At 41.4% G+C, this 27,305-nt stretch overlaps 1 protein-coding gene and 1 long non-coding RNA gene across 6 annotated transcripts in view; both read left to right on the top strand.

Annotated features, from left to right (window-relative positions):
- Nucleotides 1-16,939, top strand: part of RABGAP1 (RAB GTPase activating protein 1) — a 59,845-nt gene extending 42,906 nt beyond the window's left edge. For 2 of the 5 annotated variants that reach the window (XM_015879205.3, XM_015879206.3), the window contains exons 14-26: nt 722-835; nt 1,742-1,816; nt 3,999-4,124; nt 4,456-4,599; nt 6,146-6,187; nt 6,521-6,649; nt 9,092-9,184; nt 9,773-9,883; nt 12,125-12,229; nt 12,694-12,777; nt 13,596-13,667; nt 14,179-14,376; nt 15,157-16,939. In XM_015879205.3, coding sequence (XP_015734691.1) covers nt 722-835; nt 1,742-1,816; nt 3,999-4,124; nt 4,456-4,599; nt 6,146-6,187; nt 6,521-6,649; nt 9,092-9,184; nt 9,773-9,883; nt 12,125-12,229; nt 12,694-12,777; nt 13,596-13,667; nt 14,179-14,376; nt 15,157-15,279 — 1,416 coding nt within the window. In that variant the 3' untranslated portion in view covers nt 15,280-16,939. Of the gene's footprint in view, nt 1-721; nt 836-1,741; nt 1,817-2,058; nt 2,163-3,158; nt 3,184-3,998; nt 4,125-4,455; nt 4,600-6,145; nt 6,188-6,520; nt 6,650-9,091; nt 9,185-9,772; nt 9,884-12,124; nt 12,230-12,693; nt 12,778-13,595; nt 13,668-14,178; nt 14,377-15,156 lie in introns of those variants that run through there. The other 3 variants (XM_085521089.1, XR_014936217.1, XM_085521090.1) reach the window with 3 other exon arrangements.
- Nucleotides 16,940-18,576: 1,637 nt separating this feature from the next.
- Nucleotides 18,577-27,305, top strand: part of LOC146757441 (uncharacterized) — a 60,993-nt gene continuing 52,264 nt past the window's right edge. The window contains exon 1 of the long non-coding RNA XR_014936220.1: nt 18,577-18,630. This is a non-coding gene — a long non-coding RNA (uncharacterized LOC146757441). The remainder of the gene's footprint in view (nt 18,631-27,305) is intronic.

Here is a 27,305-nt window from a genome sequence, read left to right as displayed (position 1 = left end):
TTCCAGTTATCTTTTAAGTCTGTTGTTCATGCTTCATGGTTTTTTTTAATTGAGCCATAACAGTATGATGTCTGTTATTGTGCAGCTTTCAAAGCAAATCAGACATCTAAAAATGATTGCATCTGAGAAATTAGAGAACAGAGTTCCATCTTCCTGATGCTGAGCTGCCCTGTTCCTATAGGCAGCAGTCCCTGCATTTTATTATGTTTTGCTGTATGCTGCTCATGTAATTTTCTACTTCTGCACTGCCTAATTTTATGGAAGGAATGGAGAGTGGTTTCACTAGCTGAGGCTCTTAGGAGAATGAATGAAAGAAGTTAGGACGGCAGCGTGCAGCTGCTTACAATTGTTTGCTACCCTCCACAGTTTTGGATAAATGAAATGTGACCAGGCAGCATTGCCTTTGGAAGGCTCCACGGGAAGGCTGCTGTCTGCATTGCAATGTCCCGGAATGCTTTTGTGTGTGTGTGTGCTTTTTCTGCCACTCACTGACTGTTCCCAGATGTGCTGAGGTAACCAAATCTATCAAGATTGTGATCTGGAGCTGCCAGCCAGCAGGCAGACTGTTCTGGTTGAGTAGACTGTATTTGTTAAATATAGAACAGTGCGCAGAACGCCATGTCAATCCCTTGATTCTCAGCGCTCACATAGAGTAATTTGTTCTCTTCTGACATGTTTTAGTTTAAACTACCTCAATTTTTGTTTTTACTTTTCCTAATAGGAGTCTCCACAAGACAGTGCTATCACCCGAGACATCAATCGAACGTTTCCTGCTCATGATTATTTTAAAGATACTGGAGGAGATGGTCAGGACTCCTTGTACAAAATATGCAAGGTATTCTTTACATTCTTGTTCTGGTAACGTATATTTAAAATCATTGACAGAAGTATCTTTGTTACATGAGAAGAACGTGTGGAGATTACAGTTATTTCACTGTATCTCAGAGGCAAACTCTGGCTTGTTCTTCATTGCAGTTGTTTTCCTGGTTATTGTGCCGTTCAGAGAGGTGATCTGACATAGTAAGCCCTCCAGATTCCTGAGCACTAAGTTGTTTAGTACAGAAGCTTCACATGATTCCAGACACATCAGCCTGGATTGAGGCTGAGGAGAGGAAAAGAGCTTCAGTTTAGAAATTGTCATTTTTTTGTATCCAAAGATGGAATGTAGAGACAGGGACACAACAGATCCTCAGCTAAAGGTTAAGAGGCAGTGAGAGAGAAATGGGATCCATCCCTGCGTTAGCAGGAAGGCTGCTCATCCCATTTAGAATAGTTGGATAGAGATAGAAATAGAAACCCATGTGTGTGTTTGTGACAGACCTCCTTGATCAACACTTCTACAGCTCACTCCTGTAGCAGAGATGGCTGAATTGTTTTGAGTGAGACAAACACTGGCAAAATGTAGCTATGAAGAAGGAATATGAAATGTTTTAGCGCTCTTTCTTTGTGTTACTGGTGTTTCTCTTTCACAAATGACCTCCTGACATCCCTGAAGCTGTTTAGGGGTAAAAGCTCTCAGATAAGTAGCTTAATAGACTCCAGCAGTCTTGCTGCATTACTGTATCCAGCCACTGCTATTTGCCATGGTTTGATTCTCACACAGGTTATACTCTCCTTTGAATGACACCGATGGCACCACTGCACCCCATGAAAATATCATGGCACTGTGTTCAGTGCAACATTTTGTTTTCTTTGTGCTTTTAGCTCAGAAATGCTATAAAAAATCGGATTCCTTTTTTAGGCCTATTCTGTCTATGATGAAGAGATTGGTTACTGTCAAGGCCAATCGTTTCTTGCTGCTGTGCTGCTTCTACATGTAAGTGGTGGTTTTTTGTTCCTCCAGTTTGTTTTAAGCTTAAGAATAAATATTGCTCAACATGTCTGGGACAGACATTGGTAACTCCTGAACTAGTGGGGTTGCAGGCTGCTTATCCACTTAAATGTTGGTCAATAATAATGTGATTTTAGGCAGAATAGTAAATTGTTTAAAACTAGCTGTAGTATTCATAACAACTCTTGTCTACAGTCAGTGTTCATTTCACTGTGTTTCTGTTTCAGGACCCCTTCCAATTGAAACTCTACAGGCTTGTACTCATGATCACTAGTAGGCATGGAGTTTGTATATCAGACAACTGTAAATGTTTCTGTTACAGGGTTTCAAGGTCAGATTTAAGCTTTTTAGAAGACCTTTCTATTGAAATCAGTCAGAAGAACGGTTGTTAATCACCCTGTGTTGTATATACACAGTAGTACTGTATTTGTGGCATTCATGGGATGTCAGTTTCTTAGTGGGCCTCAGTATTTCGAACATTATACCACCTTTATTTGAGCTCCTGTATTTTGGGCCTTTGTGCTTTTTGGTTTTAGAGATTATTGAAGCATAAAATAGATTTTATTTTGCTGAGAATATATTTTTTAACTTAATGTTGTTGGTAAAAGTGGCCTCAGCAGAGTAATATCCTTTAATTGCTTGGGTGTTCAGAAGCCAGGGAGTTTGATGCTTACTGTAAATCAGAAGCAAAAATTTCACATTTGCTCATGGTTAGGAAATATGAGAGGATTTGAAATCAATGCAAATTATTTATAGACCGTTCTTTTTTAAAACAGCGTCTGCTTTTTCTCAGTGTGTGCATTGCGAGGTGGGCAGTTGCAACTGAACAGTTCTAAGCTCTGTAGTGTTAGGAGATTTCTTCTCCCCAGCTGATTCTTGGTGACTGTTGCTACCAGTGCGAACAGAGTATGAAGGCGTCTCTGCAGTTTTCAGTGGAAGACTGGTCTTCATGGGGCATTTTCTATAACCCTGTAAAGTCAGTGGAGGATGCAGAACATAACACAAACTCACTTCTTTTTAAACGTCAGCCAAATGAGTAATCATAACAACTTTATAGTTCATTGTAACTGTAATAGGAAACATTGACTTGACGGCCAATTAATTCTTTATTACTGTACTGAATCAGATCAAGAAGGGTGATATACTTCCTGACAGGAGAACTGAACACTTCTACTGAAACATACATGCTCTGATTTTTCATGGTCTTATGTCCATCTCTGGAATATCCATTATATTAGACTGGTGGAGAATGGAGAATTCTTTCTTTAACAGTTAGGTATTGCCTGTGGAAATAAAGTATGCAATAAAAAGGCTGAATTTCAAATAGGTTTCTTTGAAACGTGCCTTTGGAGTACAGCTGCGAGGGAATACAGATATTGGAAAGCACTGTAGAAATGGAGTTCATCACTACCAGACCAGTGCATGTGAGCAAAGTTTTCAGTTTTAACAAACTCCATCTGCAGATTCATAATAGAATCCTGAGGTGGGTGTTCTGGCCTTTATAGGAACAAGTGATTGGCCTGAAGTCAGACTTTACTATATAAATATAGAAAGCTGAATCTTTGTGTTTGAGAGAAATGTCTAAACACTGACAAGCCATGATGAGCGTATCTTCGGTTTTTGGCAGGGAAGGGATATTGAACCTTCCTAAACCAGTGATGAGTTGTGATAAATTGAGTTTTTGTTAGCAATTACTGCTCTGTCTTATTCATGGCAGCTGTAAAACAGGCGTGAAATGTAATTAATGTCATTAAAAAAGGTAACTGTATGGCTAAAAATAAGGGAAAGATCCTGTTTAGCATCCTCTGATCATACTGCATTTGTCTTAGTTACGTAGGTGACAGAATTAGGCTGTTGAAAATCTGTAGGATTCTGGCACGATGTGTAAGAAATACGACAAGAAGCTGCGTTGGTCCTGATGTCTAAAAGATGTATTTTTAGTTGGGTGACGTGGAAGTGGTTTATTCCACTGAATGTGAATGAAGGGCTGTTTCCAACACCAGATCTCACTGTGTGTGTTGGTACTCTTGGTTACTTTGGAACTGGCTACGAGTGGGTTAAGAAGTAGTAACAGTTCGGCCTTTCTGTAGGAGGGAGGAGACCACAGTAAGGGCAGATGGTGTGAAGGATTTACATGCTCTGTGATAAATACGCTTTCTTCTCACAGATGCCTGAGGAGCAAGCTTTCAGTGTGCTGGTCAAAATCATGTTTGATTACGGACTCAGGGAACTTTTCAAACAGAATTTTGAAGATTTGCACTGCAAGTTCTATCAGCTGGAGCGCCTCATGCAGGTACAGGCTCGTGTGAAGTGAATGCAGTTCAGAACAGCAAAACAAGCTGTTTATCTTACACACGAATAGCATTTGTCAGCCAGCACTGCCTGGGCTTCTGACTAGGATGTGAGCTCAGGAACGTGTCTCAGTGTGGATTTAATACAGTGTTCTGAGCATCCACACTGAGCCTTCAGCATCCTTGGAAGGTTCTTTAGCGTGTCAGGCAGCTGCTCTGTCAGGTATGGGTGGATGCAGAAACCTGCCTGTTATACTTTGGGATTTTAATTGCTCTTCCAAGTTCGTGTAATTAACCTTTCTTTCTTCCTTACTTTTCCCACTATTTTATTAGGAATACATTCCTGATCTGTATAACCACTTTCTGGACATCAGCCTTGAAGCGCACATGTATGCTTCCCAGTGGTTCCTTACACTGTTCACGGCAAAATTCCCTCTCTACATGGTCTTCCATATTATTGACTTACTCTTATGTGAGGTACGTGTTGTAACTGAAGACTTGCACTGCTAGTAACTTTTTACTGTTTCTTGCCATCTCAATTTACATCCTTGTTACCAGCCGTTCTTTCAGAGCTAGGCGAGTGATACTTACTTCTATATAGCAGTGTTACATTTTCACGGTGGAAAGGAGTTCTCAACATTTTAAAGAAATGGATCAGGAATACATATATATATATATATATATGACTATAATATCTTATTTCACAGAGTGCTGTTTAATGCGGATGTAATTCCATGCAGTGCTCGTGGGATGTTAGTTAATTTACAGGCATGAATGAAAGATCCCAGTTTTCTTCCGTTATTAAATTGTGCCATACTCTGTGATAACATTTGTGCTTTTTTCTAATTTTTTTTATTCATTAATTTTTTATTTTTTTTTAAGAATGTGGTTGCAAAAAGCCCATCCCATGTCGAGTAGCTCTGCTGATTTCTGTGCTCACAAGCCTGGGGCTCTTTTTTCCAGGATACTTGAAGTCTCTTTATACTTCCCAGCATATATTTAGCAAGCAAAACAAGGCTTGGACAAACGCATGTTTAAAACAGTGTGTTTGGTAGTGTAGTGGTCAGTAGTATAATTTGATTTGGAGCTCATTATCATGTATTAACAATTCACATTTTGTACCAAAGCATCCATGAGTTATCTGATTATTTATTTTACTGGCTGATTAACATCATTCTGCATTCTCCAAGATCTGTAATTGCTTATGTGGAGTGCTTCAGTTTGTCTAAATTTTGGGCACTGAAGGGTTTCAGCATTCATAAATCTCCTGGTCAGTTTTACCCTTTCTCTGTTATCATCTGCTGCTTACTTTGTCTGTGTGCCAATGTAATTGAAGGCAGCAGATGGTATCTAGAAAATCAGTTACATTTGTTTAGAAACACATTTTAAATTCACAAATAGTGAATGTGTTCCTAGTGAATGCTGCATTTTTTTTATTTCTTTGAAATAAGAGTGGAAAAAAATTCAATGGGAAAACAAAGCCAATTTCTGTGCTGTGGTCAGGGAAGCACCCTGTAGGAAGCTACCACTGACTGTAGGGACTGTTAGAATTAGCCAGGCAGCTTACGTGAAATGCCTCTAACAAATGGTGGCAAAGTGGATGATGTGAGTCTCAGTCCTGAAGTGAGTTACCTTCTTTTTTATTGCAAGAATTATCCCAACTTGTGCATACTAGAATTTAATATATTCATGTACGTTTTGCTGCATTTGAGTTCAGTGTTTTCAGAAGTTGCTGCATGAAAATTAGGTCATTCTTGAGCTTAAAAGCTAATGCAGCCCCTTCATCATTTTGGAGTTTAGAATGATAAAGATAGTAAAACCTGTGCTGAAATATTGGTATGCTATCAGTAATGGCAATGCAGTGAAGATCCCTTCCTAACTGTTCGTCAAGTCATTTGATGTAGTGCCTGTTTGCACTTGTGTCCTTGTTCTCATGCCCACAGAAACAAGACTAAAAAATCCAAAAAACTACGATTGCAAATACCAAGAAATTAACTTATTTTGTCATTATTTTTCTCTCTAGGGAATAAGTGTCATCTTCAACGTTGCACTGGGATTATTAAAAGTGAGTATCCAACCTTTAACACAGCGCTTTCTGCACCACGGTGCTGTTGTGCCAGATAGCAAAAATTAAGATGCCTGTTAATTAGATTTTTAATTATTATTTTTTTTAAGGTAGGAGCTTCCTGTGTTGCACATGGTGTTGTCTGTCATTCTCGGTGCAGCAGCTTTTGGGGGATGGGGTGGCAGGGAAATGGAAAGCTGCAGAAATAGAAACAAACACTGTTTACAGAATGTTAACCAGAAGATACGTTCCTGGGAGCTTTACTAAACTGATGTTGCTGTATTGTTTCTGGGAATTTGGTGCAGTTGCTGATTTTCCTTTCCTTGTGTGCAGACTACCAAGGATGACTTGTTGCTGACCGACTTTGAAGGGGCTTTAAAATTCTTCCGTGTGCAGCTGCCCAAGAGATACCGCTCAGAGGAGAATGCAAAAAAGCTGATGGAGTTGGCCTGTAACATGAAGGTAAAGATGTGGTGGTAGCAATTGTGCGCGTATCTTCAGCAGGTACAATTTCTGAGGTTCTGTTAGTTTGGGGCAGTGGGATTTATGTTTGTTCCCTGCTAACCCCTATGTCTCAAATACAGCGACATGAAATAAACTTTATACCAACACATTAAACAAATACTTAAAATGGAATTTCAACCAAATGTTACTGTTACAAATGATTCCCTTTTGGTCAAATATACTGGTATGATTCAGTCTTCTTTTTTTTTTTTTTTTTTTTTTTTCCTCTTCACATTCACTAGAAGGATTCTCCTGCAGCATCAGTGCATAATTGCAGTCTTCCTCAGCACGTGAACTGCCAGGGCATTGTGGGGTAGCAGCAATACGCACACTGGTATTCTCCATAGAACTCAAGCATTTCTTATGACACTAGTGTAGAAATTAGGAAGTAATCAAGAAGTAAGCAATGAACTCATCCAATCATTGAAGAGTAGCCACAGATCAGACAGTGCGTGTGTGTCTGGTCAAGGTCACGTGTAATGACTACATTTGCCTTTCGTGTTTCCAGATAACTTGTTTTTCTTCCCGCTCTGCCAAATCTCCCTTCATTCCCAGTGCTGTGTGAAGTAGTTAAAGCAAACAGTGAAGATTGTGCACTGCTTCCCTGAGTGCTGCGTGTTCTCAGGGGGTTAAATGGAAGTTTATGGAGAAAGTGCAAACTGTGTTCCTGGGCTGTGCACAGGTGCTGTGCTGGCTCTGATTGGACGTTGCACATAGTTGCTTTCTTTGACCTAAAATATAAGTCCTTTGCTGTCAGTAGAAATCTCCAGCTTTGCATCTGGAAGCGCTTTTGAGCAGAAAAGGGCCTGATGTTAAAATAAATCATTTATAGGAAGGGAGAAGTAGCCTAGCAAAGGCATTGTGATTACAACAGCATTCTGCTGAAAAGGAGGTCAGTAAATGATGAGCTTGAGACAGCAGTAATTTCTTAAAGTGAGTCTTCAATGCCCTTGAAATACTGGTGTGACTTCAGTATTCATTTCTGCCTCTGTTACCACAGAGGCCCAAAGGCCTTGCTGGCTCCCTGAGCACGATTCCTGCTAGGGCTCCAGTATCAAGAACTGGTGGCAGTAGTAAATATTCTCATGATCACCTCATTATCAGCATCCAGGGGCAACACAAGTTTAATGCACTCTGAACAGTCTGACTAGCAGCTTCTTCCCCTTCCTCTCGTGTGGCTGGATGCCTCACTTTCAATAGCTCACCTTTACACAGCTTGAGATTTGGTGTACGAAACCCAACAGTTAGTGCAGTTCAGCAGGAGCAGAGTAGTGAAGTAATCTTCTAAGTTACAGGCTGTATTGTAAGTAAAGGGTTAATATTGTGAATGTCTGGGCTGCTGAGTAAGGATCACTGCTGCAGTTGTAATAGGGCTGGACCCACTCCAGGTACATGGGCTGGTTTCTCTGAAAAGACTCAACGGAAACACCTTCAACTACATGTTTCTGTGCAGTTCTCACTAGGGGGAGCCTGGCTACCAGTTTTCTGCAGCTCATTTCAAGTAAGATTGTTAATGATAAGAAACAAACACAAGAGAAGCTTAAGCGTGTTTTCCATTGTCTGTCATTTATGCAGATCAGATTTGTTCCTCAGACAAAATATTTTTAAGAGGGAAATGTTTCCATAGCTTCATGTTATTTGGTTTACTGCAGTAACAATAAGGGTTCAGCAGCTTTTTTTACTGGTGATTTAATTTAGATGTGTGTTGCTTTGCATGTGAAATGTTGTTAGTGGTTTTAGCACAGGCTATCACTAAACTCCTATAGTGCATTGCACACCTGGTAGCTGGCACCAGGGAAGGTGCTGGTCAGGATCTGATGCAGTTCTTGTGTGTTCTCTGTCCCCGTAGGACTTGAACACTGCACAAAATACTGAATTTAATCAGCGTTTCTCTCCTTTCTTACAGAAGGGAAAACTGCATTTGCACCTGTAGTTTCTTTTAAAGTAAACACTTCAACATGATAAATGTTACAGTTTAAAAAGCAATTGAAGAAACCTCAGCATTATGTTAGGTCAGAAATTAAGCACGTATGGTGGGTTTCAAGAGACTCAGTTTTGCTAAGCTACTGTAATCTTTTGGGCATCAAACAGCTGTGTATAGTACCAAGGAAAACTCCAGTAGGGTGCTCCTAGGAATCCCCTTCTAACACCTTCTGTGTTCCACAAAAGGATAAGAGGGAGGGACACTTCTGTGTGATTATAGTGAGTGAAACAGATATTTATTTATTTATTTATTTATTTATTTATTACCATATCCAAAGGTTTGACACTCAAAAAAAGGTCGTTAGCTGTGTTCTAGAGAAGGCAGGAGCTGCCCAAAGCTCATTCCGTCACCCTTTGTGAACTGCATATTTTTTTATTGGTGTTCTGGACAGGAACTAATAGGTTGCTTTCATTTAGATTAGCCAGAAGAAGCTGAAGAAATATGAAAAGGAATATCATACCATGAGAGAGCAGCAAGCTCAGCAGGAGGATCCAATAGAAAGATTTGAGGTAATGCTCACCTACTGTAATCTGATTTCACATGCAGTACCTGCAGGAAATGCCTACTTGGATTTTTTCTCTTTAAGCTGTTTCATCTTCTGACAAGCGCATGTAGACATACATCCACTCACATGTGTTAAGCTGAAGAGTTTTATGTAAACTTTAACATCTGTCTGTGTGATGGGAACTGTAGGATAACAGAGAGTGGCTTTCCCAGTACCATCCACTGTCTCGCTTTTCCAGCATGAAAATTGTATTTTCAGCCATTAGGGAATGAGTGTCTGTAGGGACCTCTTGGCAAGAGTTGGTGCAGTGACACTCCGACCACTGCATTCTCCAAAAGCATCTCACTAGCTCAGCAAGTAGTAGATGAGTTACTAATGTGGGGTTTCTTCTCAAGGCTAACATTTAATTTGCTTTACTTTGTATTCACTATATGGTTAGCAGTTCTTGTCCTCACTGAATTTCATGCAGGAAGTAGAGCTGTCTTTCAGCGTCTGAGATATAAGCTGAACATTCACATTCAGGCACAGAGTGCTGTGTTTTATAGACAGACACCCAGCAAAACCTTTTTCTTGACTTTTTGTCCACCTGCAGCGTGAGAACCGGCGCCTACAAGAAGCAAACATGAGGCTTGAGCAAGAAAATGATGACCTTGCACATGAACTGGTGACCAGCAAGATTGCTCTGCGGAAAGATTTGGACAATGTAAGATGTTTTTAATGCTCTGTAGAGGACACAAGGTGCTGGGGCTAATTTCTAGTCACTCCTTTCATCAGGGGTATCACAAAGTATTTTCATACTTTGTAATGTTTACTCTTCTGCTGATGGGTGATAAATCCCATATTCTTTGTTCCTTTTGGAATGTATTTTTACTTGTGTCTTGCCTCCAGGGTTAGGGATTGCCTTTGTTTTGTGAGGTTACTTGGCTATTTGTAGTCCTGTCAGGACAACAGATCATATTATTACATGGTGTGGGGAAGCACCATTACAGGGTATCTATATGCTGCAAAATGTAGTACAGATGGTTTGCATGGGTTAGGATTCTTTCCTTCATGCCCATACTGCGGAATGATATACAGACCTGAGTCAGATACCCACAAAAAACAGGACCAGCAACTGAAATGCAGATTCCTATGAAAGGCATTCAGACTACAGAGAGAAGAGAGGTTCTGAGCCTGTGCCTGATTAGTTACTTTCTTCTCTATGCAGTGCAGAAGGAGATAAATCAAGTCTTCAGATTGTTACAAAAATGATGGCGTGGATTCCGTTTTCTGTTTGACTTCAGTGGGTTTCAGATGAGCACGAGCTCACAGCAGTCAGGCTTTTGGTACCAAATAAACTTCCCAGTCTGAGTCTGACTCTCAGTGGGATCAGATCCGCAGATACTTTGGGCAATTCTGGAAAAGTTTCTGTGGTTTGGGTTTGGGTTGTTGAAATCCACCCACACGAGCTCATCACCATTGGTTGTTTTCCATATCAGCAGAGCACTCTGGAGGAAGTTTCAGTATGTTGGAAACATACTCCTTGTAAATGGTGATGCTAATGGATGAAGTTGCTTTTAATGAAGTTTGTTTTATGACTTTCAGGTTTGTTATATACTGCTCTGTAATGTTAAAAATGCGTGAAGCATAATAGTATGTTCCATGTGGGGCTTTCAGAAAGCATTGTTATGTTCACTTCCTGTTACTTTGCTTTTTCACTGTACTGGAGATAGTTCACAGAAGGCTGTGCCCCGTGGTTGCTCTCAGAAGGTGGATGGCAGCAAAAAAACACAATATATGAAAAACAACGCAGTGAAGACATTTTTTGTACCTGTTAGTAACTGTTGCTTGTGGCTGCTGTAGCCCATATAAGCCAGATGTGCTTTTATTCGCTTAAATAGAGAGCTGAGAGAGGAACAAAACTGAGTAAAGTCTTTGAGGTACTCCGGTGGATATGTAACGCTCATGCCTTCAAAGATGGTAAATGATGTTGGTGGCATTCAGGTGATCCCCCAGGAGGAGATAGGCAGGTTTCATCCTATGTTAGGACCCTGATTAATTCTTCTAATTGGAAGATGCAATGGTAAGTTTCATTCTATTAGCCAGATATCCTGAAAGAGAAGTACCAAAAGAGATTGCTTAATACACCTTTTCTAATACTTTCATAGTGTCTCTGAAATCTTGCAGCCTAAAAGATCAAAGCAAAGCATTTGGAAATACGAGAATTTCCTTAATAATCTTTGCACCAGACCAGAAAATAGGCTTCGTTTTTCTGCTTTTGCTGGACTCCCATATCCCACTTTCCTTTAACTTTAGAACAGCTTAAAAACCACGTATAATGAAAAGATGTTCTCTTTGCCTTTGCCATCTGTTTTAAAGGATCAGCAGGACTTTAAGGGACTAAAATTCACTGTTTGATTTTCTGCCTTTGAAGGGAAATGGTACAGCCACTTTCTGAACATTTCATATATCAGTTGAGTTACTGATCTATTTTTATGTTGAATGCATGCACCTATTGGGAAGTACTGAGTTGCTGTGTATGAGGCAGGAAAAGCTGTCTTACTTTGCAGGGGTAGTTTTGAGCAGCTTATGAGCAGCCCAAGATTTTACAGCTGTGCACCTTTATTCTTAAAAGAAAAATGTGAGAAAGGATTGTGAGCTTTCTGGTAGGACAGAAGAGGAATCTGACACAGTAAAGGTGGTATTACGTCTATTGGTAGGCATCATGGAGGAGTTTTTTTAATGAATTCTGTTTTCATTACAAATTTGAATTGTAGATGTTATTTTTCAGAAAAATAGTTTTCCTAATATTACTTTTATTAGTAACAATGAAGAGGCTTTTTAACAAGAATGAAAGGACAGTGTTCTTGGCTGTGACCTACTGAAGCTTCCACTCATGGCTGCCTACCAGCATCACACAACAAGGAAGCCTCTCTTCAGTGCTGTGCTCTGCTCTGTGTTCCAGGCAGAGGAAAAGGCAGATGCTCTGAATAAGGAGCTGCTCATGACCAAGCAGAAGTTGATTGATGCAGAAGAAGAAAAGAGGCGCCTGGAAGAAGAATCAGCTCAGGTTAGGAGCACTTCTGTCATTTTCACTTTTCTGTGCAGTGCAGATATGGGAAAAAAAGTGACAAGTGTGGGAAGAGCTTAATGTTCTAAGTCCTGCTTGTGCCTCCTCTGTAGTGTAAAGAGCGTCAGCAAAACAGAACTCTTTCCTGTCAGGTGCTTCACAGGGTAGTGAATGTTTTACTTGAAATTGTGAAGGCACAGACTGTGCCAGAGATTGCTGCACAAAGAGGCAGGGCAGAACTTCATCTGTCAGTGCATTTAATACTTCCTTCTCCAAACTAGTGAATTTTCTAGCAAAGAAAGCCCCTGAAATCCAGCTTTTCCCTCTTTGCATGTAGCTGAGATAGACTTTTGTTCCCTGTAGAGCCTCCCTCTCTGCAAAAGGTATTGAGGTTAAGGAGGAGGAAATATCATATGTTTATTAGATTGTACAAATATATAAACTTTTAACTTTTTTTTCTACAGCTGAAGGAAATGTGTCGTAGGGAACTAGATAAAGCTGAGTCAGAGATCAAAAAGAACAGCTCTATAATTGGTGACTACAAACAGGTAAGCACAACTTAATGATTACATGTTCTGCAAGCAAATTGCAATCTCAGGCATTCTAGGAGATTTGTGTCATTCCTTTGAGGAGACATTTTAGCTGTGTTAAGCAGGAAGCCAGCACTCGATTTTGCTTTATATTCTGCTGAGATCATGATGGCCAGCTCTGTTTACTCCTGACATTGGTCTTTATAGATCACCAGTTTCACATCCTCAGTGACAGCCCAGCATTGTTCACATGGGCTCTTGTATATCTAAATTTTACTTCATTGCAAAAGCTCTCCCATCTTCAGTTTTTCCTTCAGGTGGTGACTGCATGCAAGAAGAGAGAAAGATGCCTCTTTCATTTTAGAGATTTTATTCTTTAATTCTTTAATTCCAGCACCTGATCATCAGGTATCAAAGGAGTAAATAGATGAATCTTTTTAATGGGAAATTTCAGAATGTTTTAAATCACACAGGTCTTGAGGAACTGATTTAAAAAAAAAAACAAACAAAAACAGCAACAAAGCACAAAAAGCACAAAAAGCACAAAAAGCACAAAAAGCACTGCTAGTTCTGGGGCCGTGGCTGGTGCCTTTATCCCAAAGGCAACAGGAGCCATGCTTTCCCTAACTGTTTTGGATTCCTTTAGCAAGGCCAAACTTATGTGACCGTTTCCTATAGAAGAATATGTATAGAATGACGTAACTTAAAGTAGTATCCCAGTTTTCCTGATTTTCTGCCCGTGCTAATATTCCTGCAACATTTATTTATGCTTTAGCATTCATCTGGGATAACATTTACATTTCCAAATAGTCTGGTAATATAACTTTGCTTTTCAGATTTGTTCCCAGCTGAGTGAGCGTCTGGAAAAGCAACAAACGGCAAATAAAGCTGAAATTGAGAAAATACGGGTAAGAGAACAGATAGAATCAGTCTACAATGTTTAAATCTCTTAGCAAAATCTTAACAGCAAGCACATAATTAGTCATAGCAAGAATGATGGTTGAAGGAGCATTCCTTCTTTCTTGCAGTTTTGGAAAGATTATGAGGGGGAGGCCTTGGAGGAGGGATGGGTGGTTGTCATCTCTCCCTTGTTATATTGCCTACATTCTCATGCTGGGCAGTAATACATTTTAATTGTTCTGAGGGGGGTCTTATTTTCTTCAGTTGGAGATTTCTTGGCTGTCTTTTACTTTGCCCATTATCTCGGCCAGACAGTTTTACCAAAAGTACTGCAGTGTTTCTGGAGCCCAAAGACCTGGGGGCGGCTGGAGCTCCTGCTTGGCTGTGCTCCCTGGCAGTTCATAGTCTGCAGATCATTAGCAGTCCCTCTCACATTGTGCTGTGCTGCCAGAGCAGAGGCAGGAAAAGGCTGTGGTCAGCACTCCGGTACAAGCATTCACAATCAGGTATTTACTTTAGCAAAAAGTGGATGACTGTGAACACTGCCGCGAGTTCTTCAATAAGGAAGGCCGTGTGAAGGTTGCAAGCTCAGCCAAGGATGGTTCAGATGATGACACGGATGAGGAGAAGGAAACGCTGAAAAACCAGCTGAGGGAGATGGAGCTTGAGCTGGCCCAGACCAAACTGCAGCTTGTGGAAGCAGAATGTAAAATACAGGTAACAGTTTGGGGTTCATTCTGTACTGTATGTGGTGTGTCTGCATTCCTGGAAAAGTGTGTTTGATATAGAGGGTTTGGAACAGTTCCTGTTGGTTGAAACTGTAACTCGCTATTTCCTGTCCAGCTTATTTCACCAAACATTGGGTCAGAAACTTAGTGTAGGCAGATAAAACAATTCGGATGACATGAACTGTATTTACCAACCAGCTCCTACAGCTTCCAGACATTGTGTGGCTGCAGTGCAGTATTACTGATACTCTGCAACTTCCTGGAAGAAACCCAAATTCTGACAAAGCACTGAATCACGCGTTTCTTTATCTCACAGTCGACTTTAAATGAACAGCTGACATGTGACAAACGTTAGACATGTTTCTTAAAACATGACTGGAAAGCACTGCAGGTATTTGAGGTGTTTATGGAAAATATGACAGTGTTGTTCTTTCCACCTAAAGATGCAATGTAATGTCGGTGCTTCTGCCCAGAAAAGTCTGTAGCAAGTCCACTTCCTATGGGAATACCTCCTTCTCACATAGGAAAGAATTAAAGGCCGTGCACGTGCTGAAGAAAGCTGTTTCACTTCAGGCAATGACACAGGCTAGCTTTGCCGTTCAAAGCTTTTTTTCCTTTTCTTTCATCGCCTGTTGTGCTACTTTTAATTTACATAAAACTTGACCTCCGTGGTAGCTGAGAAATTGTAGATTTCCTACAGCCTTCTTAGTTCAACTCCTGTAATGTTGTGAATACATACTGAGTTAAAGAAACTATCTTCTGTTTGCAGGATTTGGAACACCATTTGGGTCTGGCATTGAATGAAGTACAAGCTGCAAAGAAAACATGGTTCAACAGAACAATAAGCTCTATAAAAACAGTGACTGGAGTCCAAGGAAAAGAGACTTGTTGAAATGCAGTTCTGTCAAACACACCTTCTTAACACAACACCTTTTGTTGCCTTCCTTGGCCAGATGTTTAATTCTGTGACATGAGAGGACCAGAATGTAAATACAATAGAAATACAGCATGTCGGGATTTCAATAGGTCAGTGATAAAAAGGATGGAAACACAAAAATGGCTTTATTGCTAGACATGGGATCTTCATACTACTGATATTTAACAGGTGATGTAGCTAGATTGAAGCTCTTCAGAGAAACACTCCATTCTGCGGGCTGGCTGGAGGCTTTTCACACACTAGGTACGAGAACTTACCAAACCCTAATTGTTAAGTTTACATATGATAGGTTTTTTTACAGTTCTAACCTTTTTTAATATTTTATTTGAAAGGAAAAATGTCACTAACGGAATTAAAAAAAAAAAAAAAAAAAGAGGAAAAAAAAAAGAAAAACAAAACATTAAAAAAAAAGAAGAAGAAAAAAAAGACAACTACCAAGAAGTCCATCAGTGCCAGAGAGCAGTCCCCAGAGGTAGGATGTAGAGAGTAGGAAGTAACAGGTTTCGTTCGTGAATGGGGATGATTTCAGCATTCCTGTCGGCGCAGCCCCCTTTGTTTTAGTTAGACGCAGCATCCAGCTCTGTGTTCGGCATTTCTTTCTGTTACTAATCAATTCTATGCAACTCTGAGCTCTTTTTTTTCTTTTTTTTTTTTGGCATTTGCCAACCAAATTCACAGCCTGGGGTTCAGGGCCTCGTCTAAATGCTGGACGAGAATAGTCAGAATTCTTGGCAAAGTTCCGTTTCACTTCTGTGTCATATTGTTTGATCCACATATCAACGGTGTTAAAATCCCCAGCACCAGGATTGCTAACAAGGACTGATTATGTGGACAGTCTGACATTTAATCGAGTCTTTTTGTGTTTTTTTGTCATTTTTTTTTGTTCGTTTTGTTCTTCTGTTGTTTTTACCCGCCTGTAGCAGGCCTTCTGCGAAGCTCTGAGAAAGCTTCCAGGATTTAGTTTTGCACATAGGTATGAATGGGACAAAGAAACAATGAACTGAGATATATATGAGGTAAAAATCACTGCGTGAGTGTAGCTGCGAGCATCCATAGCTGTCCAACTGGCTTCATGGTAACATGTTCAGAGGTTGTGTAGGTCATTTTCCGTGCTCGATGCAGTTGCACTAATAGGTGCTAAACGTGCTTGGATTGCTTATTCTTTGGATTGTCTGAGTTCTCACCAGAAAGCTGTAGAATGGAGTTTTGCACCTTGTATTTTTTGTTGGTTTTTTTCTTTTTTAATTTATAATGGTTTGTGTTATGCTGAAGTATCTATTGCATCAGTGGATAAATTTCGTGTGCAGTGTGAGTATAAGCTGGTAACAATAAGAGGCACTGGTTTGTATATAAAGATATTTGGTTTATTTTGTATTTCTACCTTTTTCTTGTTTACTGTACTAATGCTAGCTAATGTACTCTGTAACTACAGAATAGAACATGCTATGTCCAAGCTTTTTTTCCTTAACTGCGTACATTATCTCTATTGTTTAATACCAAAAACAAAACAAAACTTGTAACTCCATCAATATTAGATGCGTGGACATTGTGGTAGCATAGTTGCAGTGTGTATACTTTATGAATTGAAATATAAACGAGTAAAATTGTATAACTACTTCCTTGTTTCATTTCATTTTAACAGGAAATTCATTAAATATTTTGCAATACAAAACCAATTCTCTTCCTAAAATAGAAGCGTTAGGATCTGCAAGCTTCTGTCAGACCAGAACTATATTCGTGCTGCAAAAGACTTTGCTAAAAAAGACTTCATATTCTTGGTGTTGCCAACACTGCTTTATATAATGAAATGTAGGTTTAGCTTTGAAAAAAGAAACTGCTAAAATGACCTTGTGCAGCTTGAGGCTTGTGACTCAGTATTTCTCAAATACGTCCAATTTAGAACATTTTTTTCCATGACCCTCCAAATTCTGCTTGGATCTGCAAAATAAATGTAGCCCAGCTCTACTTATCATCATCAGTAACATGAATTCTGTGGGGTCAAGTGTCGTTCACATCATCTTCACTAGGATCTTCTAGTCAGAGCTGAACTAGGGTTTAGCTGTGCAACTGGATGAATGCACTAATTGGGTCACGGTGCAGATCAGGCTCCCCTGACTGCGTGTGTTCTGCAGAGAGATAACAAGGAGTAAAAATGTATTTCTGTCACCAAGTGACTAAAGGTGACTCTGAAAGCAGCCCTACTCAGGGAGGCTGTTATCATGCTGTCACTTTTCTATCCATACTTTTGCTGTAAGAGAATGGCATTATAAGGCTGTGTGTAGTCTTTGCTGCTTTGTCTTGCACAGACTGGTGTACCTTGGTAATTTCAGCTCTGCAGTTTCTCAATAATTACACCTTTTGGAGGAAGTTTGAAGGCAAACAAAGGAAAGATGGGAGGGAGAGAAGAAACGACCAAAGCAGTTCATTTGTCCATTTGTCTTTCCCAACGGGAATGGGAAATTGTGTGTGGTTTCCACTTTGCTCCAAACATGTGGTGCTTAAAGGAAAGAAAAGTTGCTTTGTTCCACTAAGTAAATGTTACCTCAAAACTTCATGCAGCGTATGGTCATCATTCCAGTATGGTGGTGAAACAAACGTAATGAAAGTGAATTGCTTTATAATGTTTTCTATGAAATATTTTGAAGTCAGTTTCCAGTCATGGAAACATTTTAGGTGTCTTTCTGAAAGACATTACTGACTACTAAATATTACCAGCATATTTCAAATCTGACTCCATCTCAGATATCTGCAACTAAGAAAAACTGCTGGTCTGTTGAGAGACACGTCTTTTGAAGCTCAATTACACGTGAAGTACAAGGAAGCAGATCATTTTTAAGATGAGAAAGATGAATCTACAGATAGTCAAGCCTATGAATGAGAAAGGTAAAAAAAAAAAAAAGACATTGAATCAAAGTTGCTATAAGCAGGAGTATTTTACACACCTGTGAGTAAAGAGGAATGAGCGTATTTGTTGGCATTTTTTGCTATAACAAGGTGTTTAGTTTTCTCCAGCAGTTAATCATCTTTCTGCTCACATTTGCCTCTCAGCTGGTTTTGTGCTCTGAACTCAAAATGAGTGCCACACCACACTGCTGAAGCTTATATATGTACTTTTTGAAGAGCCCAGTGTGCTCTGTGCTGCAGCTCCCAAATGCTTTGTGCTGTGTTGCTGTGGTCCCAGGGCCCTCTCACATGGTTCCTCTATGGTTATGATCTTTTATTTTCTGAGCTTTTCCTTCTTGGTTGTGCATTGGATGGAATCGAATCTTCCAGCTCTATCAAATACTTCACCTTTAAGTGTTGCTGGTAAGCCTTCCTGCAATTTATGTAACCACCTCCTTGACTTTTTTTAGCTGCCCTTCTTATCCGTGGCAGTACTACAACGTTCCTGTTATCAGGAGGAGGATTTCGTTCCATCTGTTCAGCAGCTTGGCTCGTGCTCATCCAGCCTAACTTTAGACACTTCAGGAGGGGCCGTTCTGAAGGGCTGAATGGGACGGTGCGGCTTGGTGAGCTGAGGGCACACTGCCTGCATTGAGACCCTTGAATACAATAATAAGAGACTTGAGGCATCAGTTTACACAGTGAGAGTTGTTTTCTGGTTTAAAGTCTCCTTTCACTTAAAGATTTCACATACGGTTGACTTATATGATAAGGTGACTTAGGGACTGCGGGAGCCCCATCCTCCCCTTCGCGGCTGTGAGGCGGGAAGCGCATGGCGCACTGCTCCCGCCCAAGGAGTGGGGGCGGTGCCCGCGCCTCGCACAGCGCGTTCTCATAGGTCGGTGCGCTGATTGGCGGCAGAAGCAGCCAATGAGAGGAGGGGGCTCGTGGCGGAGCGTCGCCTGCGGAGCTCTCTGACGGCGCCATCTTGTTTGCAGGAGGCCACGCGCTGAGCCGAGGTTACGAAGCAGCTGGGCCCGCCCCGCGAGAGGGTGGAGCTGAGGGTTGGTGCGAGGGTGCCCGAGGGATCTGTAAAGTGCTGCTGGGCCAACCCAGGGGCTGAGGTGAGCAAAGGCCTTCAGGAGTGTCTGTTGTGCCGGCGAGTCGCATCCCCAGATGGCGCCGGTGGTGTCTGTGTGGAGCCCCTCAGCAGGCAGCGCTCCATGAGGCTTCCCTGCCATTGTGGCACTGAGTGCTGGTGAACAGAGAGCGCTGGTGTGAGGGAAAACAGCGGAGGCTTACAAGAACGTATAAATTGCTGCAGATTGATAGTACTTTGTGGAAAATCTGTATTTCTATCTTAATTGTTTTTCACAATCCTTTGTCCTTGTGCGGACAGTGCTTTGGGCCCCTAGGGCTGAGGGAGGTGGTGGACCCCAGTCCAGCTGCCAGGAGTGACGGCTGTGCCAGCATGTCTGGTAAGGTCAGGCTGGGTCCTTTCTTACACCAGCTGAGTTAAAATGAGGAGTGGAAAGCTTTGCAATAGGATGTGAGAACTGATAGAGCACCGTACATGTGAACTGTTAGATGTGCAGTGTGATGTGCTGCCTGCCTGGGGGCCATGCACGAGGAGCAGCAGCGCCAGCCCTCAGTGCAGTGCCCTCCTGGCTGACTCCTGGCTGGTAGAGGTTCTGCTGTGCCAGTTGTGTTCTGACTGTGGCTGTAAAGGAAGCTGGAATCAGGAAGAATGTGTTCCTGTTGGTCTTAGCTTCATCCATACAAGCATTACCTCAACAATACAATTTCTGTGCAGAAGCTGATTTTACATAGAAAACAAATTTTAGCCTCTGTGTTTACCCATCAAGTGCAGAAGAATGCATATATGTAGGGTGAAAACTACTGTAAATAGAAGTTCTCTGATTTCTAACCCGGAGGTAAAGGGAGGAGAAATCAGATCTCCTGAGAACTGCAGAAGTGCGTTGGTAACCAATTCTGTGAAAGTATTTTTGTTTTTAATGGAGCGTCTATAGCACAAGATTTGCCCCAAATTGGCATAGATGAAATTAACTGCAGATGGTTCCGTGAAAATCCTGGACCGTGTAAGACTTCTAAAGAGCAATGTTAAATAACAAGGTTTGTAACAGAAATAATCCTTGTAAAATTATCATCTAATGCTAAATTAAAAGTTCTCCATACTTGCAGGGAGCTACAATCTGTTCTTACAGAATTCAGCAATTAAGCAACTGGGGCAGTGAATGGGAGCTGTCAGGATGCCAGGCAGCATCCAGCCAGAGATGCAGATTTCAAGATAATGCTTCTTGCTTGTGCTGCTTTATCCTTACAGCGCGTGTTATTGAGTCAGCTTGGCATCTCCTATTGGTTCTACATACAGCAGAGAAGAGGTAGAGAAGGAAAATTAAAACTCAGGTACTTCTGCAGTATGTAACCTTTTTTTTTTTTTTTTTTCCCCTTTAGGACACTCAGATCTGTGCTGAGTTTTTGTTTCTCCGATGATTTACTCTGCACGTCCCAAGCCTTAAGTGTTACTGAAAAGCACACTCCATGATGAACATATTTTCTATCTTAAACAGCTTAGGGTGAAGATTTACAGTGTGATAGAACGAATGTAATGATTGGGCTGCACCAAAGGTCCGTCTCAGCTGCTTGTTCCTTCTGGCATTCTGGTGACGACGCTTGTACCAGGCAGACCAGTGCCAGCAGAAGAGAGGGTGTGAAATTACAGCCTGCGTGTTGGCTGGTTGTTATGGAATCAAATCCTCTGCAGCAGCAGCAGAGTCAAGAGTTTTAATGTGTGCTTAGGCTCTTCTCATTCCAGTCGGATTAACGCGAGCATCTTAAGATGATTTTGCAGTTAAGACATTGTAGAGAACTACTCTTATGAGACTTCTTTTTGCTGTAGATAAGGCTCTTGTGTGAACTACTTAAACTGTAGTGTGCCAGGAGTTTGCTGTTCTGTAAGTAGGTGATCTAGGAAAGGCGCTGACAGGTCTTAGCACAAATGTTAGGGGATGTGCTGCTGGGAGAAGGGAGTGTTATAGGCTGTGCCCTAAAAAGCACTCTGAGCTAGATGTACCCTACAAGTGATGTAATGCTCCATGCTGAACCAAATGTGGGTTCTAGATATGTTTCTTTATTATATGTGTATGGTTTTCCCTTTGATCGAGATGGAGGAAGGAGGAGCATATTCTGGTGTTCTGGATAGATGTTCTCTTCCAGATACAGATGCCAGCATCAGATGATTTTGCTCTCTAATGCAAGTTGTTGTAGGCTGTTAGAATAACTACTTGCATCAATTTGCTAGCAGTTCATAATGCTGTTGAAATGAATAGGGGTTAGTTCAGACCAGCTGAAAAATGTGTAACACAACGGCCTCGCTGATATTGGTTGGTGCAGGCTGGGAGCACTTTGATGAGCTGTGCTAATAGTGAGGCTGCCATAGGCTGTGGGAAGGGATCGGGGCAGAGCTGCCAGGGGCAGGGACCAACTGCAATGGTACGGCTGGGCCAGGAAGGTGTGTTTGTGGTGCGTTCTGGTGCTTCATGGAAAATGGCTTTCAGCATGCAGACCCTTCTCAGTAAGTCTTACAGAGCATTGCTCATTTGATTGAACTGTTGAAATCATTAAGCCTGTGAGATTTCTGGGGAATCCGAGGATATTAGGTGCCCAGCATTAGCAAGGATTCCTCATTTTATTTTAGTAAGTCCATCATCTACAATCTGTGAGGTACCTGAAGCAGTCAAAGAGTAAGATGCTCCTATGAGTTTTTGTTCTGGAAGTTGTGTTACGCCCTTGTATGAGAAGGATCTGAAAGGACAAAGCAAAATCAGACTTAAGTATATATGAGATCTACCTGTGGGATGTACTTGTAGTACAGCTTGAACTTGGCTTAGAGTAGTGCTATGTTTTTCTGTTACTCTCTTGTTTTAATAAAACTGCTTGAGAGAGGCATAGCAAACTATAGCAAAAGTGCATCGTGGCGAATTTTTTTCAGAATATGATTTGAAAAAACCTTGATTTTAAAAGTTAGGGCAAAAATATTTTTTAAATCACCTTCACTGGTGAGTTACAGTTGCTGTTGTTTGGCCTAAACTTGTTTGATCCCTACCCTGATCCTGCAGTGTGGGCCTTCTATGTGCGGATGAGCTCTGTACATGCCTGTCTCCAAAGGTGGTAACGATTCAGAATCCAGTTTGCTTTACAGAAATGAACACACTGTTTTTGTTCTGACGTTGCAGAGATCTTCCTCGGCAGACAGCTTGTATGGCAAATGTATTTTAGAAAGGTTCTACACAGTGCTGCAGACAGAATCACAGGCACTGTGGACTCACAGATGCCAGAAGGTGCAGAAGTGATGAGATTTGCAGCCTGCCAGATAGGAAGCAGAAGCCCTCATCATGCAGAACGTACAGTTGGTATAAAAGTATGAATACATCAAAGTGGTGTGTTTAAACTCCTTGCTGTGAGCATCTGTTAATGCATAGAGTTGTCTGTGATCCAGGGTGAGGGGTGACCTTAGAGCCGTGCTGATAGATGAACTTTGGGAGGTGGCACTATTGTGACTGATGAGATTTTCTAATCTGTGAGGTCAGTTTATCTCATAGAATAGGGAGAGAAATAGGAAAGAAAGGAATAGGAAAACTGTGCAGTTTAGAATCAAATCCTGTGCATGAAGAAAAAAGTAGTAAAATACCGAGACTGAGAGCTGTGTCGTTATCAGCTTTCACAGTGTGACCAAAGTGTGGGTTTTTTTGTTGTTTTTTTAATCAGTCCTTTTAGAAAACTGTAGAAAACCATTGTGGTTTTGGCACAGTTCTTGGCTGACAAGAAAGGGAAGTGAATTAATGCCTTCTGTGCCCTGAAGGCTTGTGCTAGTTTAAAGAAGTGGTTTTATAGTAATTTAATAATGATGTACCAGAGCAAAGGGATGGGAAGGAGGAGGAGGAAGGCTGGCTGCTCACAGTAGACATCTGAGCTCTCCACCTACCCAGGACATGCTGCATAATTCCATCTAGCCTGGAGGGGGAGGGATGGTGTTTCTAAGAGAAGATGATTGTGCATTGCCCTGAAGTGTTTCCTGCATGGTACACTGAAAAGCCCAGTGTGCCAAGGGGCTGTGGAAGCCTGTGCCAGACTTCTCTGAATTATGAATGAAGTGGCTGCTGCTAGCACAGACACGAACGCTGACTCTCGAGCTGCTGGGTGCCTTCAGCATTACAGTAACAGACTGGTTTTAGATTTCAGTAGCTACTCAGCAGCCTCATCTCTGAGCTCATCATAATGTCTCTAGACGAGTTGGGGCAGGGTGGGGCCAGTAATAGTCTAAGTGGAAAGCTCTGAATTTTATTTTTCATTTATTCTCAGTGAGATCCATTTAAAACTCTTTAATTCAGTTTATTTGTCAACTTTCATTTGAACACAGATTTGTTTTTCTAGTCCGAGTGCTTTGTTCTTGTTTTGTTATTTTTGCAGGGAGGGTGTTGCCTTTAGCTGTATAATTCTTGCTTTGTTCTAGTAACAAAATAAGTCAGTTGGTAAGTCCCAGACAACCCTGAATGGTCCCTGTGCCCTTTGTGTACATAGCAAGCAAGGTGAGAGAATAAGCAGAGTGTAAGATATCCTGAGGTAGCTGCTCAGACATGCAGTCCGGTCTTTGCAGCCCAATTCCATTGGGCATCTGTCGGGTGTTGTAAACAGATGCCTCCTTTAAGGAGCTCAGCTATTTACAGACAGAACAGGGGATTGGAATAATGGCAGAGAATCTTCAGCTCTGCTTTGTGTACAGGGCAGCATGAGCTGTGACGGACAGGTCTTTATTTTTTATTCTGTGCTGTCACTGGTTGGTTCATGGCACTTGGTGCTTTCTGCCTTCAAGTGCAAAGCTGCTGAGTAAGAGAGATGTGGCACAATCAGGGCTCTGCCCTCACTCGTACTGCGAGGAGTGAATGAGATCTGCCAGCTGTGACTCCTGAATTTCATTGCCAGAGCCCCTTTCTTCTCAGACTGCATGGAAACGGGCCCTCAGAGTTGGTTTGGAGCAGTTTCCTGCAGGTTTCGAGGGTCCTCAACATTGCAGCTACTTGTAACAGAAATCTGCAGTTGCAATCTTTTTGTTATTTATGAGAAAAGGGAACTGACACCTGGACAAGCCAAGCTACATCAATAAATTAAGAGGCAGTAGGGCATGGAATTTAGATCGTTTGGTATTGGTGTTCATTGAAAAGTGAAACTAGAGCTGTGTGAATTTTTGGGCAGCGTTGGAGATGCATCAGGTCATGTAGAGTGACAAGCTGGCTTTTTCCTTCATGGCTGTCAGGCTGATCCTTTGAGTTTTCTTTGTATTGTGCAGTTTTTTAAGGTAATGTTGATGGCAGCAAGATAAGCTGGACTTCTTGCTTGTTCGGTAGCTGGTTGCTTCTCTAGGGATCCCTTCAGTGCTTCGGCAGCCTAAGACAGGGCTGGTGCAGTTGAGCAGCTGTGGGAATGGCTTCAGCTTGGTGAGGGCTATTCTTGGGGAGCTCACTGCTTGCCTTCAGCTGCAGGCTGAAGGTATTGGAACAATAAAGACGTGGCACTGTGATGAAAAGAAGTAGATGGACTGAAGTGGTTGTGTGTTTTTTTGCTTGTTTGTTTTGGTTTGGGGTGGATGGAACAGTCCTGATACAAGGGGCTAAACCAGCAGCCTCCCTGTAGTTGCCTTGACCAGCAATATCAGGCCAAGGAGTAAGGAAAGACAGCCATGTTCTCCTCTATAGATCTAGAATCAGTATCATATAACTCATGCCATGTGCCACTCTCTTATCTACCCCTTGTTTCATTCCTGGGATGCCAAAGGGCCTCGGCTTTCTACTGGAGCACACCCAGTGCATTTCATTAGCTGGCACTGAGCAGCAGTTGCCAGGCTCCTGCTGAAGGGCTGTCAGTCTGCTCAGCACCTCCGAGATGCTAATCCTGAGGTAGCTCCCCGAATGACCTCTTAATAAGCTAGCTAACACTGTGTGCATCGGTAGCGTATTAGGACAGTATGTAGGGTAAAATGGAGCTCTATTTCAGCCAGTAGTGGTGTTTTCTTTACTGTCTACAGCCAGTTCTTCTTTGGATCATACCTTTTGAATATTTGATGGAGCTCTGTATTGCAAGGGAAATGTGGTCTAGGCAGTTCTGGTACAGAGGTTCCCTCAATAGCTCTTAGGTACATAGCTGAACTGTTTGCCTCACAGCTGCAGGTTCAGCTGGCTGCACACTGCTTTGCTGAGTGCAGAGGTCACACAGTACTTCCAATTCCCATTGGTATATATGCTAGGCTGTGGCTTTCCAGACTTCTCATTTTATTAAGAGCACCCATGACTATAGTCAGCTCCTAATGCTTTTTAAACCTTCCTCAGAGTTGATCTCCTTTGAATTGGATTAATGATCTCTGCAGTTAGATTTGAAAAGCTGAATATAAGACCAGAAAAAAATACTTAGAAGACAAGGGCTTCTGATAAAATGGGTAGTGTTAGTTTCTGGAATAAGAGCATGTTCTGCAACTCCAGGCAACTGGATGTGTGTGTTCCAGGAAGTTGTGAGTTGCAGCCTCAAGCAAACAATAACAAGCACGTGGTTCTCCTGGGATCCTGCTGGGCCTTCAGGGGCTCTGGACAAAGAAGAGGCCTGGGTTTGCTTCAGACCTCAGAGGGCAAACTGGGACCACAGGAATTTAGTATTCTAGGAAATAGAATGAAGGGATGGGGGTGGGATAGAATGAAAGTTTGAGAGAGGTTTGCTGTTGTTTTTTTAATATATATATTATATATATTATATATATATATATAGCATTTCTATATATATATATAGCATTTACCTTTTAAGAAAACAGACATCACATTTTGGTGAGTAACAAAATGCTAGAAAATGTCCAGCTTTTATTCTGAAGTAAAACTTCCATTTCTGGCTAGTATCTTCACAGTCTTCTCAGAGCTTTTGTGTTACTGTTTCCATCAGCTATCACATCCCCCAGCACAATTTGTGTGCTGCAGCCCTTGCATAATATCTGTGTCTCAGCATCCATATGCAGACCTTACTCCCCTATGCTTTATTTAGTTGTAGTCTTTGGGAAGGAAGGCGTTGTGCTCATTACAGTGTAAATGTGCTTTACATTTCTACTGCCCAAAACACAGCTTTGCTATTAGCCACCTCTGCTAAGATTGCAGCCTGGGAAGCCTGTCTTAACTTTTTGCTGTGCCCGTTACCTGACTGAAACAGAACAGACGTATCAGTCTTGCAAACACAAATAAAAAAAAACCAGGTAAGTAAGTATACAGAGATATAAGCCTTTATTGTATGCTACTGAAAGCAAGTGGGACATGGTTTTATATACAGAGAAGTCTGTAGCGTTGGGTTACAATCAGTGGCGAATGAATTAAGATTACAGTGCAAATATAGGTGTTGTGTACATTTTATAACAGTGGCTGGCACATGAACCATAACACAGAAGCCAAATGAAGCCAAATGTACCGGGTACAGCATCATGTGAGGAAGCAACTCAGTATCCCAAGAGCATTCCATTTACTTTACATTTGCAGGTTTTTTTGGCTAGTGAGTACATCCAGCTCACTTTGTTTTCTCCTGGTTCGTAAATTACCTGTAGTTAGATCACAAGGATCTCTTATACTTCATCTGGAAGTTTATTTCTGAGTAAGTTCTTGTGATACTTACTGGGAAGGATGGAACTGTCCACCATACATACTTACTTCTGCAATTTGGTGATACTATTAAGATTTAGAGAATTCAAGGCCTTGTTTTGTTTTATTCAATGTTGTAAGTAATGTTAGTGTAAAAATAAACATTCTGTCCTCTATGGGTAAGTAAGTCCATCTGATGGCTGCAGGTCAGCCCTCTCAACTGGTGAAATATTTATAAAAATAGACCTTTTCTTTAACGTTTACTATGATGACCCACAAAGGAAAAGTGAAATTCATTCAAGTCTAGAAACAGAAATACAGTACAAGTGATTTATAGAATTGCATTCCTTCCCTGTGCAAGCTTGCTGAGCATGAAACACTGCCCCAAAGCCCCGCCTTGGTCTTTTCCTCGTCCAG

This window comes from Coturnix japonica, chromosome 21, assembly GCF_054131305.1.
Source record: "Coturnix japonica strain WE chromosome 21, WE-NBRP24, whole genome shotgun sequence".
In the NCBI taxonomy this organism is placed as follows: domain Eukaryota; kingdom Metazoa; phylum Chordata; class Aves; order Galliformes; family Phasianidae; genus Coturnix; species Coturnix japonica.
The sequence above is the reverse complement of the archived record's forward strand: the minus strand, read 5'-3'. Positions and strand labels throughout refer to the sequence as shown.